Source organism: Erythrolamprus reginae, chromosome 7 (assembly GCF_031021105.1).
Source record: "Erythrolamprus reginae isolate rEryReg1 chromosome 7, rEryReg1.hap1, whole genome shotgun sequence".
Classification (NCBI taxonomy): Eukaryota; Metazoa; Chordata; class Lepidosauria; order Squamata; family Dipsadidae; genus Erythrolamprus; species Erythrolamprus reginae.
Genome location: NC_091956.1, coordinates 72,586,180 through 72,602,705, shown reverse-complemented (window position 1 = coordinate 72,602,705; position 16,526 = coordinate 72,586,180). Strand labels below are relative to the sequence as shown.

The window sequence follows — 16,526 nt, the reverse complement described above, 5'->3', positions numbered from 1 at the left end:
TATTAGCTATTTAGACACTTTTGAATCTCAAAAGACTCAAATGTCCGCAGGAAAATGCCATAGAAATGTATCTGTCATCTGCACCTCTATAACTGTCTGGTTTGGTGCTGCAACCCAACAGGACCGACACAGACTTCAGAGGATGATCAGAACTGCAGAAAAAACAATTGCTGCCAACCTGCCTTCGATTGAGGACCTGTATACTGCACGAGTCAAAAAGAGGGCGGGGAAAATATTTACTGACCCCTCACATCCTGGACACAAATTGTTTCAACTCCTACCCTCAAAACGTCGTTACAGAGCATTGCACACCAAGACAACTAGACACAAGAACAGGTTTTTTTTCTGGATGCCATCACTCTACTAAACAAATAATTCCCTCAGCACTGTCAGACTTTCTACTAAATCTGCACTTCTATTCTACTAGTTTTTCTCATCATTCCTATCACCCATTTCCTCCCATGTTGACTGTATGACTGTAACTTGTTGCTTATATCCTAAGATTTTTATTAATATTGCTTCTTCATTGCTTATTTGACCCCTATGACAATCATTAAGTGTCGTACCACATGATTCTTGACAAATGTATATTTTATTGTATGTACGCTGAGAGCATATGCACCAAGACAAATTCCTTGTGTGTCCAATCACACTTGGCCAATAAAAATTCTATTCTATTCTATTCTATGTTATACACTTCATATATCTCATTCACACATGGTAGATATTTATGCTTTTAATAAAAATATGTTATTATATAACAAATTTAAATTATTATGAAGACATATCAGGAGGTAAAACAGGTACACTGCTCAACTGTAAAGGCTTCTAAGCCATGTAAAGTGCAGTTAGTAAATTAAAAGTAAGTTTTGGGACTGATCTTTGTGACATTATCTTCATAAAAATATAAATGATATGCTTATATGAAAAGTTCAGAAATCAAGTCTCAGATTTAAAAGTAACTATGGTCTCATGCAAATATTGTCAATTACAGACATTTTTAAACTTCTGTTTAAATATCCATTATAAGTAGATCCACCAAGATATAGATTTTATCAGAGGAGCATTAACTCAAGTAGTATGTCCTCTGCAGGAAATATATTATTTTATAAGATTTCTTGTAGAAGCTGAGTCCCTAGAATCTTGCTAATAGAGAAAACATTTATTCAATAAGCAATCTAGCAGTGGAGCAACTGCAGAGGTATAACACAGAATGTACTCAGCAGAAAAAAAATGCTTTTACTTCATTCTTGCAAAATTACTTGGGAATGCATGGAGCTTGGATATGCATTTAAATTTAGCTTCGAGAATAAACTCTTATCTTTGCCAATGAAGTCTTATTAAAAATATGTAAAAATATTCCTCATGGAATATTCTGTATCTGCATAGTTGCCATTTGTATGAGGCTTTGAGAATTAGTAATATTGAAAGTTGTATGTTATATTACAAATTAACCATTCAAACAGGAAGAAGGTCATCTGAAAAATCTATTTCACAACAAAGATTACAAGGCCCTGATTAACCTGAGATGAAAAGTCAATAAATAAAAATATAGAAATAACATACGAAAAATGAAAGCCAGGGGCACCTTTGTAGAATATCTTTGAAAAACAATGGTCAAATACATAAGATTCTTAAAGTAATATATAAAATTAATCAATGACAGGTGCTGCAAAAAATTGGGCCTTGACTTACAACTAAAAAAACTTGAAACCAGAAAGCTGGCCCCAATTGCCGACTGAAAGTTCAGAACTATCTAGAAATATATTTTAACTGTAATTATTTACATAATTTCCATAATGATGTAAATATAATAATAGTAACATTTGTATTAATTTATATAATTTGCATGTAATTACAGCAATAATATTTGTATCACTTTATATAATTTGCATAATAATGTATTTACATTAATTCTATATACTAGTAGAAGAAGAAATTTATATTTATTTTTCTATTAAAAAATTCTTCTGCAAATAATTCATACTTAACTGGGAATAATCGTGCAAAATGCAGCCGCGAGAGTGGTCATGGGCCTCCCTAGGCATGCCCATATTTCTCCAACACTCCGAGGACTGTATTAGTTGCTGATTGGTTTCCGGACACAATTCAAAGTGCTGGTAATGACCTATAAAACCCTACATGGCATCAGAGCAGATTACTTGCGGGACTGCTTTCTGAGTAACCAATTAGGTCCCATAGAGTTGGCCTTCTACAGGTCCTATCAGCCAGATAATGTTGCTTGGTGAGGCCTAGGGGAAGAGCCTTTTCTGTGGGGGCCCCGGCCCTCTGGAATCAGCTCCCCCTGGAGATTCGCACTGCCCCCACCCTCCTTGCCTTCCATAAGAGTCTTAAGACTCACCTATGTTTCCAGGCTTGGGGCAATTAGGTCCCAGCCCCCTGGCCAACAAAATGAGATATATGTTGTATGATTGAACTGGTATGATTGTTTTTAAATATTGGATTTTTAGATTGCAATTTTAAATTTAATTAGATTTCCCGTTGTATTGTACTGTTATATTATATATTTTTAGCTGCCCCGAGTCCTCGGAGAAGGGCAGCATACAAATCTATTAAATAAATAAATAATAGACAGTTTGTCCTTTGAGTTAAAACTAAACAGTATCAGAAAAAAGTGCTCAGCAAACAAAAGTTGTAACAGTTAATGAAAAAACTATTTTCATAACTAAGAGTAATTTCCTTTCTGGGGCATAGAATTCTAGGCAAATTAGCGCAATATTAAAGTATTCTTTCATTTATGTTAGTTGATGTGACAGACCAAAACAGATAAATAAATCTTTAAAAATATAAATATGTACAGATGATAGCCAGAGACAACAGTGACTCTGTTTGTATTATTGATCAGAAATAATAATAATAATAATAATAATTATTATTATTATTATTATTATTATTATTATTATTATTATTATTATTTAATTAAATTTGTATGCCGCCCCTCTCCATAGACTCGGGGCAGTTCACAGAAATAGTAGAAAACAATGTACAATACAAATCTAATATTTAAAAAAACTAAAAACCCATAATTTAAAAAACATACACACAACATACCATACATAAACTATAAATGCCTTTATAATGAAGTTTTGTGGCACATGAGGACAGGTTATAAAGAAGCGGTCTATCCCAAAAGTTTTCTTTTAGATGTCACTAGACTAATATAGTCCAGTCCCATGCTGAATACAAGATTGCACAGAAAGATGAGTATGCTGGTTCTGTTGAGACTCCTATCAAAAAAACACATCCTCACATCATATAACAGCCTGATTCAGGGGCTGACAACCTGCCCATTCTCTCCCATCGTTTCTATAAATGTCTACATCGATCCTCATTTCAACCCCTCACTCCTCTGCTTGCAATAAAATTCTTTATTCCAGTAGATTTGAAATTTTAGGCCTGGATAACCATGAACTATATTGTCTGCATTCCGACCTAAGCTTAGTACACAAGATCATCTATCTTAACATCCTACCTGTTAACAACTACTTTAACTTCAACCGCAATAACACTAGGGCTATCAATAGATACAAACTAAATGTAATGTGCTCTAATCTTGATTGCAGAAAACAAGACTGCAATAGAGTTGGTAAATTACTGTACCTGATCCTGTTTCTGTAACTCCCATATCTTTTACCTTAAATTATCAACCGTGGGCCTTGTGCATTTCTTAAGAGGTCCCTAAGGGGACATAGAAACATAGAAACATAGAACTCTGACGGCAGAAAAAGACCTCCTGGGCCATCTAGTCTGCCCTTATACTATTTTCTGTATTTTATCTTAGAATGGATATATGTTTATCCCAGGCATGTTTAAATTCAGTTACTGTGGATTTATCTACCACGTCTGCTGGAAGTTTGTTCCAAGGATCTACTACTCTTTCAGTAAAATAATATTTTCTCATGTTGCTTTTGATCTTTCCCCCAACGAACTTCAGATTGTGTCCCCTTGTTCTTGTGTTCACTTTCCTATTAAAAACACTTCCCTCCTGGACCTTATTTAACCCTTTAATATATTTAAATGTTTCGATCATGTCCCCCCTTTTCCTTCTGTCCTCCAGACTATACAGATTGAGTTCATTAAGTCTTTCCTGATACATTTTATGCTTAAGACCTTCCACCATTCTTGTAGCCCTTCTTTGGACCCGTTCAATTTTGTCAATATCTTTTTGTAGGTGAGGTCTCCAGAACTGAACACAGTATTCCAAATGTGGTCTCACCAGCATTCTATATAGCGGGATCATAATCTCCCTCTTCCTGCTTGTTATACCTCTAGCTATGCAGCCAAGCATCCTACTTGCTTTCCCTACCGTCTGACTGCACTGTTCACCCATTTTGAGACTGTCAGAATGGGTGAACAGTGCAGTCAGGCGGGACGTGCATAAACATGCCTATTGTCCTACTGTACTCATTTGTATGTATTAATTCACTCCCCTTTCTTTATGTCAACCCTTGTTGTAAGATATTTGAAGACTATTATATCAGCTTTTTTTTGTAGGTTTAATAGATCCTTTAACAATTCCTCCTGGTCTTAGATTTCAGATCTTTTACTAATTTGGGAGCTATCCTTTTAACTTCCTACTACTGTCACTATCCTTTCTGAGCATTAATAATCAGAAGTTTACTTTAGAAACACAGAAACATAGAAGACTGACGGCAGAAAAAGACCTCATGGTCCATCTAGTCTGCCCTTATACTATTTCCTGTATTTTATCTTACAATGGATCTATGTTTATCCCAGGCATGTTTAAATTCAGTTACTGTGGATTTACCAACCACGTCTGCTGGAAGTTTGTTCCAAGGATCTACTACTCTTTCAGTGAAATAATATTTTCTCATGTTGCTTTTGATCTTTCCCCCAACTAACTTCAGATTGTGTCCCCTTGTTCTTGTGTTCACTTTCCTATTAAAAACACTTCCCTCCTGAACCTTATTTCACCCTTTAACGTATTTAAATGTTTCGATCATGTCCCCCCTTTTCCTTCTGTCCTCCAGACTATACAGATTGAGTTCATGAAGTCTTTCCTGATACGTTTTATGCTTAAGACGTATCAGGAAAGACTTAATGAACTCAATCTGTATAGTTTAATTTTAATTTTTGTTTTTGCATTCAGAACTTGACACAGACCTTATTGAGGTCTGACCAGGACAGAGTATATTTTAATTAATATTTAGGGGAGAGGGACTAAACAATAAAGGAAGATTTATATTCTTACTCTAGTAAATACAGTATAATCTTAATCCTGGGGTTGAGGGCTGTATCCTGGCTTTACTTTGAATCCACTAGATGGCAGAAACTCACCTTCTCTAGCTAATGTATTTAAAGATGAAATAAATGATAAAAGCAGTGTGTATTCAAAATTGCTCTGAGTGTGGAAATAATAAACTGAGCCCACTTTTTATTTAATAAATTATTAGAAGTTAACAGCTCTGAAAATTGTAATATTTATTTTGTGCGGGGAAAAATGTAAGACTGCAATCATATCCCTTATATTAAAATCTCTCAGTAGTAGGTACTTTAAACACACTTTTTTCATTTACAAAACCCCATTCACTTCCTACAGATCCTCTCTACCAATATCAGTGAATCAATACCATTATTAGGGAGGGGACACTGTCAAAAGGAGCCGGGGTGGCGCAACAGGTAGAGTGCTGTACTGCAGGCCACTGAAGCTGACTGTAGATCTGAAGGTCAGCGGTTCAAATCTCATCACCGGCTAAAGGTTGACTCAGCCTTCCATCCTTCCGAGGTGGGTAAAATGAGGACCCGGATTGTGGGGGCAATAGCCTAGCTCTGTTAAAAAGTGCTATTGCTAACATGTTGTAAGCCGCCCTGAGTCTAAGGAGAAGGGCGGCATGAAAATTGAATGAATGAATGAATGAATGAATGAATGAATGAATGAATAAATAAATAAATAAATAAATAAATAAAAAGGGTAGTTTGGTTTATTGGTTACAGTCAGGCGGGGATTGCACTTACCAGCCACTACCAGTACGCTCTCCGGGACCGTCTGCCTGTTGGTGCGAGATTTGGCTTCTGAGCATGTGCAGCAAGCGAAATCTTGCACAAGGACGCTCTTGCATGTGAGATTTTACCGATTTTTTGCAATTTCTTTGCTTCCGCGCATGAGCAGAAGCAAAAAACCGCGGCATAAATTGGTGAAATCTCACACGCAAGAGCGTCCTTGCGTGAGATTTTGTGTGCTGCACATGTGCTGAAACCAAACTCATGCAGGTCCGGGCGCCAGGAGTGCAGAAATGCGTGTGCATCTCAATTTCTGCTACCGGAACCCCAATCCCAGCCGTACTGGGTGCAACCCACTACCGGTTACAGTATCAGGTTAGAAACCAGGAGATTATGATTTAGGGGTAGTGATTTCTGACAGTCTCAAAATGGGTGAGTAGTGTGGTCGGGCAGTAGGAAAAGCAAGTAGGATGCTTGGCTGCATAGCTAGAGGTATAACAAGCAGGAAGAGGGAGGTTGTGATCCCGCTACATAGAGCGCTGGTGAGACCACATTTGGAATACTGTGTTCATTTCTGGAGACCTCACCTACAAAAAGATATTGACAAAATTGAACGGGTCCAAAGACGGCGTACAAGAATGGTGGAAGGTCTTAAGCATAAAACGTATCAGGAAAGACTTAATGAACTCAATCTGTATAGTCTGGAGGACAGAAGGAAAAGGGGGGACATGATCGAAACATTTAAATATGTTAAAGGGTTAAATAAGGTCCAGGAGGGAAGTGTTTTTAATAGGAAAGTGAACACAAGAACAAGGGGGCACAATCTGAAGTTTGTTGGGGGAAAGATCAAAAGCAACGTGCGAAAATATTATTTCACTGAAAGAGTAGTACTGTAGATCCTTGGAACAAACTTCCAGCAGACTTGGTTGGTAAATCCACAGTAACTGAATTTAAACATGCCTGGGATAAACATATATCCATTGTAAGATAAAATACAAGAAATAGTATAAGGGCAGACTAGATGGACCATGAGGTCTTTTTCTGCTGTCAGTCTTCTATGTTTCTATGTTTCTACTCCTGCCTTAGGTACAAAAGACAATTGGGTGAGCTTGGCCACTTGTTCTCATCCCTCTCTTCCAGGGAAGAGAACAGGAGGGTGGAGTATTAGATATATTTACGTACCACCTATCAGTAGTTCGCCATTTAATAAATGTATGACATATACACAAGGACACCACTCTCTAGTTTGTTGTACACTTCTACTCCATATTAAGACATTTTTGTTATCAACTGTACTTTTTAAAACTAAAAAAACAAAACAAACAAACAAACAAGCACACACACATATAAACATAATTTCACTTTTTACAAGTTTTGTCTCTGTGTAGTATATTATTTACATTTTCCCCTTTAGACAGTGTTAGGGGGCACACAAGCATGCAATCTATTTAGATCCAATAAGTTTACAATTACAAAGGGAGACTGAAAAATTACTAAATAACTAATAAGTGGGTATCATAGCACATTTTGAGAATTAGAAAGTAAGATAAGCAAAATTAAAGATTTTTATTAATGTTCTGAATAGCAAGTTATCCCTAAATATTTTCTTAAATCGTTATTACATGCTAGCTTTTAATAGCTGAATTGCTTATGCTACAAGAATATATTTTGAACTATCAATCTACATTTGAGGTAACTGCTAGCTTCTAATTTAAATTTCCCGTCTAGCTTGTTATGTTTATGGGTTGCCATCTGGAGAACAACATGTTTATTTAGGCAATAGATTCAAAACATGTTGAGAAAAAAGATGAGCACATAATTAACAATGAACTTTGTCAAGAAATCCTTTGTCAAGAAGATCCATATATTTTTAAATTAACTATGTTAGTTATTAAAGTGATCTTTCATTTATTTCAAGTTTTTAAAAAAGTAAATAAAAGACTTACAATACTCAAAGAGACAAGGTAGATGGAATTACTTACCAACCTACCTTTTTCTAAGAATAAAAAAGGCTTTATTAGAAACAAAGAAAGGTTTCACTACCCTTATAGAAAATAAGAGTACATAATAATTAAGAGCTAATGAAAGCTCTGCATATAAATGGAGACATTCAACAAAAAGTGAACGCCTGTTTTATTAAAATCTTCAAGTGAAACAAGCATTTGTCCTTAGTTCAACATATCAGAGAAATATCAGGACAAGAGGTAGAATTATGAACCTATGTGTTGTGGTTAGTTCTGGCCCAGCTCCTGCCCCAAGGACTGTGGATGTGGGGGAGACATCCACATGCTGCAGGCCTGTTGTGCCCCCCCCCCCGGTGGAATCTGCTGATGAAGGCTCCTCTGACCAAGAAGACATGAGTGACAGGGAGGAGGAGAGTGGGGCAGAGAGCTCAGAAGGAGGTCAATTATCTAGCTCCTCCTTGGATTCAGAACAAGAGTTAATGATACAGCCACGCATGCGGAGAGCGATGCATAGGCAACAACAACTGAGAGATTATTATCAAAGAAAATGAGGCCACCTGTGGTTGGGTGGGGCTGTGGTAATTAGTGAGGCTGCTATAAAGAGCAGCCTGTGGGTTTGGCCATTGTGGAGGATTATCTGATCGTTGTGTTTCATGACTGCTTTACTGACTTTGACCTTTTGTGTGCTGATTTTTCCCCGCTTTGAAACTAAACCAGAGCAAAGTGTGTTTCACTTTGTGAAAGAAGAAGGACTGTGAATTGCCTCACGGCTGCAAGCTAAGTATCACAGGACTGATAAGGGACTTGTACAAATTACCAGTTTGTTTGGAGACGAGTGCTCTTTGCTATACCAAAAGAGGGCTTAGTTTAAGTGAATTTTCATTATAAAGAACATTGTTTTGAATTTTCAAACGTGTGTGTGTGTCTGAAATTTGTTCCTGTGAATTTTTGGGAGGAGTCTACCAGAGAGCCCGACAGAACACTATGTATGAACAAACCTTTCATATTAGGTTCATTTTGTTCTTACCTCTGTAATCCAGGTTGTATTAGTCAAGCCTCTTGCATAATGAAATTACACATTACTGCTATAATGCAGTATACCTGCATTGTTGCCAAAAATATATTAAAAGCCTCGGTATTAAAAACATGCCACCTTATGATTTGAGATATTATCCATTTGACATCTCATTCATCAAATTTTAAAAGAACACTTAGTTCTGCGGAAGGGAAGCCACTTACTACTTTTTTTTGTTTTTTTCCCTTTCATTTGTTTGCGTCAGGTTCTTGGGAGGCTGCCTGGGCAAGTCTGCGATTTTCTCTGCAAGGTTTTCCATTGCCTTATTTCTAGGGCAGGGGGGGTCAAACTCTAGGGGTTTGCTTAGATCTGGTCCACAGGGCTGCCGTGGAAACAGCAAAGGATTGGCTTGTGATGCCTCTGCCAGTGAAAATGGAGCTCCGTTTTCAGGCACGATGGCCTCCTACAGTCCTCTGACAGCGAAAATGGAGCTCAGGGAGGCCACGTGAGGCCCCCACAAGCTTTGTTTTTGTTGGCAGAGGGCTGCAGGAGATTGTCGTGACTGAAAACAGAGCTCAGGGGCCCGTTTTCACTGGCACATTGCCTATCATAGAAACATAGAAGACTGATGGCAGAAAAAGACCTCATGGTCCATCTAGTCTGCCCTTATACTGTACTATTTCCTGTATTTTATCTTACAATGGATATATATTTATCCCAGGCATGTTTAAATTCAGTTACTGTGGATTTACCAACCACGTCTGCTGGAAGTTTGTTCCAAGCATCTACTACTCTTTCAGTGAAATAATAGAGTAGTAGATCCTTGGAACAAACTTCCAGCAGACGTGGTTGGTAAATCCACAGTAACTGAATTTAAACATGCCTGGGATAGATGCCTCCAACATGAGTGACCTTAAATTAGCCACACTCTTTCTCTTTCAATATTTACTACATAGATATAAATATATTTTATTTTATTTTTCCACTTTTTTTTTCATTACTGATATATTACTGATACACCCAATAATATATCAATATACTTTGTCGTATCTCCTGATAACTTCTGCTACTTAGGCAGACCTTCCCCTCCACCCTCCCTTATTTATTTAACTTTTTTACTCCTTATACTTTTCTTTTCCTAAATACTTGATACAATCTTAATCCTACCTTTCTACTTACTTTTCTACAAATACGCCTTTCACTATCCTTGCTAACATTTATCATCCTGATAGGTTCTAATTCACATGATAAGATAGATAAATGAATTATTGATAGCAATAAGATACAAATGTGAACACTGAATTTTTGTCGCAATGTAAGATATATATTTTGAAATACAATACTATGTAATAAATACCCTTGCCCCATTTGAATTTATGTACCCCCCTCCTCCTCCCCCCCCTCTTACTCTTTGTTAATTAATAAACTTTATTTTAAAAAAAACCTAGCCACACTCACTCTGGCCACGCATACACCCCCCCCCCAAGTGAAACAAGTTGATGTGGCCCTCAATAAAATCGAGTTTGATACCCCTGTTCTAGGGCTGAGGGAAAATGATGGGCCCATCTCCCAAGCAACCTTTGTGAGCAAGGCAGGACTTGAACTCAGTCTCCTGATTTCTCACCTCATGCTTTAACCACAATACCAAACTCTGTGGTGGCTCCGACCCTCTGGAACCAGCTCCCCCCAGAGATCAGGATTGCCCCCACCCTCCTTGCCTTTCGTAAACTTCTTAAAACCCACCTCTGCCGTCAGGCATGGGGGAATTGAAGCATCTCTCCCTTGCCCATGTAGTTTTTGTGTATGATTCAATTGTGTGTTGTGTGTTGGGGTTTCTTTTTTTGGACTTTTTAATCTAAAACTGTAGCCTAGATTTTTAAATATTAGATTTGTTACTACCCTGTTTCCCCGATAGTAAGACACCCCCGATTGTAAGACGTATCAGGGGTTTCAGGGGGGTCGGCTAATATAAGCCGTACCCCGAAAGTAAGACATATGTCTTACTTTCGGGGAAACACGGGGGTATTGCCGCCTCCCTCTCATCTAACTGCGCGCCGCCTCCTGCCCACGCCTGCGCCGTCCCCCTCTCCATACGTCGCCGCGTCTGCCACCTCCCTCTGATCTTAATGAGCGCCGCCTCCTGCCCACTTCCGCGCCGCCCCCCCTCCATATGTCACCACGTCTGCCGCCTCCGTCTGTTCAGGTTGTTAATAAATGTTAATTTTATGGTTAAAACAAAAAATTCGACAATTTTTTTCCAATATAAGACATACCCCGAAAGTAAGACATAGTGGGGCTTTTGGGGATAAAAAGAAAGTAAGACACTGTCTTACTTTCGGGGAAACACGGTATGTATTGTTCTTCACCACTGTTGTGAGCCGCCCCGAGTCTGCGGAGAGGGGCAGCATATAAATCCAATAAATCTAATCTAATCTAATTTTCTGCTTTTGCATTCTCCACCAAGTTCATATCCCAAATATTGAATTTATATTAATTTAGCTTTTTGATTCATTAAATTATATTATTTATCACTAACCTTATGGAGAGCTGGGGCCATAACTGGAACCAAAAATCCATTATAAATGTAATTCACAAGCTGGTTACGAATCAAAGAATGTGCCACCTAAAAATGAAAAGAAAAAGAGAAGAAATAATAAATAAGCATTTATTTTCCCGCTGTTCAATTTAAACATAAATTTAAAAGAAGCTGAACTTGATGAGTATACTACATCTATATTTCAAATTTTCTTTAGGTCCAACATCTGCACTTGCAAATGTAAAGTTTTACAGCATGTATATATCACATTTAGAAACTGCTCATGTTCCTCAGAAAGTGACTCTGATCAGTGTACAAATATACACAAAAGCATAAAAGTTGTATATAAACATTTGTTTTAGAAAAAGCAGTTAGAAACAAAAAATATTAAAATTAAAAATTAAAAAACGAGAGATGGATTTCCAGACACCAACCAACCAACCAACTCCATTAGCTGTGTGAGACTTATGTGCAACCCAAGCAATTTTTAAATTATTTTTATCGGAAATAAATGCTTTTAGCAGGTTTTAACATTCTGTAGTTTGTCATTCATTTCCCTACAAAATTCTAAAATATCCTTCCCAACATGCCTTACTTCAGTCTATTCCTAATCATTTAATGACTTTCCATTATCTCAATTAAAGGCTATTTCTTCAGCATTGACAAAATAAAAATACATAATGGAGTTTTTTAAAAACTCCATTATTTGTTTTGTCAAGTACGTATTGGTGGTATACAAATATCTAATAATATTTATATATATGATACTAGTAAAAGAGAAACATTAGGACAGGGAATGGAAGGCACTCCGGTGCACTTATGCACGCCCCTTACTTACTTCTTACGAATCGGGTGAGGTCAACAGTGGATAATCTAAGAGTAAAGTTTTGGGAGTTAGGTGATAATGCTTCAGAGTCTGGTAGTGAGTTCCATGCATCAACTACTCGGTTACTAACGTCGTATTTCCTGCAGTCGAGTTTAGAGCCGTTTACTTTAAGTTTGTTGTGTGCTCGTGTGTTGTTGTAGTTGAAGCTGAAGTAGTCATTGACAGGAAGGATGTTGTAGCAGATGATTTTATGGGTTATACTTGGGTTGTATTTAAGGCAACATAGTTCTAAGCTTTCTAAACCTAGGATTGTAAGTCTAGTTGTGTAGGGTATTCTGTTGCGAGTAGAAGAGTGGAGGGCTCTTCTAGTACAGTAATACCTCATGATACGAACTTAATTGGTGCAAGGAGGAGGTTCGTAAGACGAAAGGTTCGTAAGAGGAAACATTGTTTCCCATAGGAAACAATGTAAAGTCAATTAATCCGTGCAACCAAAAACCCCCCGCAAAAAAAACGGCTTTCGGCTGGCCCCGCGGCTGTTTTAAAAGGTGACAGCCGGCCTGGGGGGCTTCCCAGCACCCCCCCCCAACCTCTCCTCTTCCCAGTTTGCTCTCCATGTGTCCTCAACCTTTCACGGAGGGTTTTCCACCTCTCCTCTTCCCAGTTTGCTCTCCATGTGTCCCCAACCTTTCACGGAGGGTTTTCCACCTCTCCTCTTCCCAGTTTGCTCTCCATGTGTCCTCAAACTTTCACGGAGGGTTTTCCACCTCTCCTCTTCCCAGTTTGCTCTCCATGTGTCCCCAACCTTTCACGGAGGGTTTTCCACCTCTCCTCTTCCCAGTTTGCTCTCCATGTGTCCCCAACCTTTCACGGAGGGTTTTCCACCTCTCCTCTTCCCAGTTTGCTCTCCATGTGTCCCCAACCTTTCACGGAGGGTTTTCCACCTCTCCTCTTCCCAGTTTGCTCTCCATGTGTCCCCAACCTTTCACGGAGGGTTTTCCACCTCTCCTCTTCCCAGTTTGCTCTCCTGTGTGTCCCCAAACTTTCACGGAGGGTTTTCCACCTCTCCTCTTCCCAGTTTGCTCTCCATGTGTCCCCAACCTTTCACGGAGGGTTTTCCACCTCTCCTCTTCCCAGTTTGCTCTCCATGTGTCCCCAACCTTTCACGGAGGGTTTTCCACCTCTCCTCTTCCCAGTTTGCTCTCCATGTGTCCCCAACCTTTCAGGGAAGGTTTTCCACCTCTCCTCTTCCCAGTTTGCTCTCCATGTGTCCTCAACCTTTCACGGAGGGTTTTCCACCTCTCCTCTTCCCAGTTTGCTCTCCATGTGTCCTCAAACTTTCATGGAGGGTTTTCCACCTCTCCTCTTCCCAGTTTGCTCTCCATGTGTCCCACACCTTTCACGGAGGGTTTTCCACCTCTCCTCTTCCCAGTTTGCTCTCCATGTGTCCCCAACCTTTCAGGGAAGGTTTTCCACCTCTCCTCTTCCCAGTTTGCTCTCCATGTGTCCCCAACCTTTCACGGAGGGTTTTCCACCTCTCCTCTTCCCAGTTTGCTCTCCATGTGTCCTCAACCATTCACGGAGGGTTTTCCACCTCTCCTCTTCCCAGTTTGCTCTCCATGTGTCCTCAACCTTTCACGGAGGGTTTTCCACCTCTCCTCTTCCCAGTTTGCTCTCCATGTGTCCCCAACCTTTCACGGAGGGTTTTCCACCTCTCCTCTTCCCAGTTTGCTCTCCATGTGTCCCCAACCTTTCACGGAGGGTTTTCCACCTCTCCTCTTCCCAGTTTGCTCTCCATGTGTTTCCAACCTTTCACGGAGGGTTTTCCACCTCTCCTCTTCCCAGTTTGCTCTCCATGTGTCCCCAACCTTTCAGGGAAGGTTTTCCACCTCTCCTCTTCCCAGTTTGCTCTCCATGTGTCCCCAACCTTTCACGGAGGGTTTTCCACCTCTCCTCTTCCCAGTTTGCTCTCCATGTGTCCCCAACCTTTCACGGAGGGTTTTCCACCTCTCCTCTTCCCAGTTTGCTCTCCATGTGTCCTCAAACTTTCACGGAGGGTTTTCCACCTCTCCTCTTCCCAGTTTGCTCTCCATGTGTCCCCAACCTTTCACGGAGGGTTTTCCACCTCTCCTCTTCCCAGTTTGCTCTCCATGTGTCCCCAACCTTTCACGGAGGGTTTTCCACCTCTCCTCTTCCCAGTTTGCTCTCCATGTGTCCCCAACCTTTCACGGAGGGTTTTCCACCTCTCCTCTTCCCAGTTTGCTCTCCATGTGTCCCCAACCTTTCACGGAGGGTTTTCCACCTCTCCTCTTCCCAGTTTGCTCTCCATGTGTCCCCAACCTTTCAGGGAAGGTTTTCCACCTCTCCTCTTCCCAGTTTGCTCTCCATGTGTCCCCAACCTTTCACGGAGGGTTTTCCACCTCTCCTCTTCCCAGTTTGCTCTCCATGTGTCCTCAACCTTTCACGGAGGGTTTTCCACCTCTCCTCTTCCCAATTTGCTCTCCATGTGTCCTCAAACTTTCAAGGAGGGTTTTCCATCTCTCCTCTTCCCAGTTTGCTCTCCATGTGTCCCCAACCTTTCACGGAGGGTTTTCCACCTCTCCTCTTCCCAGTTTGCTCTCCATGTGTCCCCAACCTTTCAAGAGGTGGAAAACCCTCCGTGAAAGGTTGAGGACACATGGAGAGCAAACTGGGAAGAGGAGAGGTGGAAAACCCTCCGTGAAAGGTTGAGGACACATGGAGAGCAAACTGGGAAGAGGAGAGGTGGAAAACCCTCCGTGAAAGGTTGAGGACACATGGAGAGCAAACTGGGAAGAGGAGAGGTGGAAAACCCTCCATGAAAGGTTGGGGACACATGGAGAGCAAACTGGGAAGAGGAGAGAAAGGTTGAGGACACACAGGAGAGCAAACTGGGAAGAGGAGAGGTGGAAAACCCTCCGTGAAAGGTTGAGGACACACGGAGTGCAAACTGGGAAGAGGAGAGGTGGAAAACCCTCCGTGAAAGGTTGAGGACACACAGGAGAGCAAACTGGGAAGAGGAGAGGTGGAAAACCCTCCGTGAAAGGTTGAGGACACACAGGAGAGCAAACTGGGAAGAGGAGAGGTGGAAAACCCTCCGTGAAAGGTTGAGGACACACAGGAGAGCAAACTGGGAAGAGGAGAGGTGGAAAACCCTCCGTGAAAGGTTGAGGACACACAGGAGAGCAAACTGGGAAGAGGAGAGGTGGAAAACCCTCCGTGAAAGGTTGAGGACACACAGGAGAGCAAACTGGGAAGAGGAGAGGTGGAAAACCCTCCGTGAAAGGTTGAGGACACACGGAGTGCAAACTGGGAAGAGGAGAGGTGGAAAACCCTCCGTGAAAGGTTGAGGACACACAGGAGAGCAAACTGGGAAGAGGAGAGGTGGAAAACCCTCCGTGAAAGGTTGAGGACACACAGGAGAGCAAACTGGGAAGAGGAGAGGTGGAAAACCCTCCGTGAAAGGTTGAGGACACACAGGAGAGCAAACTGGGAAGAGGAGAGGTGGAAAACCCTCCGTGAAAGGTTGAGGACACACAGGAGAGCAAACTGGGAAGAGGAGAGGTGGAAAACCCTCCGTGAAAGGTTGAGGACACACAGGAGAGCAAACTGGGAAGAGGAGAGGTGGAAAACCCTCCGTGAAAGGTTGAGGACACACGGAGTGCAAACTGGGAAGAGGAGAGGTGGAAAACCCTCCGTGAAAGGTTGAGGACACACAGGAGAGCAAACTGGGAAGAGGAGAGGTGGAAAACCCTCCGTGAAAGGTTGAGGACACACAGGAGAGCAAACTGGGAAGAGGAGAGGTGGAAAACCCTCCGTGAAAGGTTGAGGACACACGGAGTGCAAACTGGGAAGAGGAGAGGTGGAAAACCCTCCGTGAAAGGTTGAGGACACACAGGAGAGCAAACTGGGAAGAGGAGAGGTGGAAAACCCTCCGTGAAAGGTTGAGGACACACAGGAGAGCAAACTGGGAAGAGGAGAGGTGGAAAACCCTCCGTGAAAGGTTGAGGACACACAGGAGAGCAAACTGGGAAGAGGAGAGGTGGAAAACCCTCCGTGAAAGGTTGAGGACACACAGGAGAGCAAACTGGGAAGAGGAGAGGTGGAAAACCCTCCGTGAAAGGTTGAGGACACACGGAGTGCAAACTGGGAAGAGGAGAGGTGGAAAACCCTCCGTGAAAGGTT

The 16,526-nt window shown here is 41.0% G+C and overlaps 1 protein-coding gene across 1 annotated transcript in view; it reads right to left on the bottom strand.

Moving 5' to 3' along the window:
* Positions 1–16,526, bottom strand: part of FHIP1A (FHF complex subunit HOOK interacting protein 1A) — a 105,490-nt gene that overhangs the window by 37,635 nt on the left and 51,329 nt on the right. Inside the window, exon 6 of the mRNA XM_070757818.1 lies at positions 11,498–11,584. Coding sequence (XP_070613919.1) covers positions 11,498–11,584 — 87 coding nt within the window. The remainder of the gene's footprint in view (positions 1–11,497; positions 11,585–16,526) is intronic.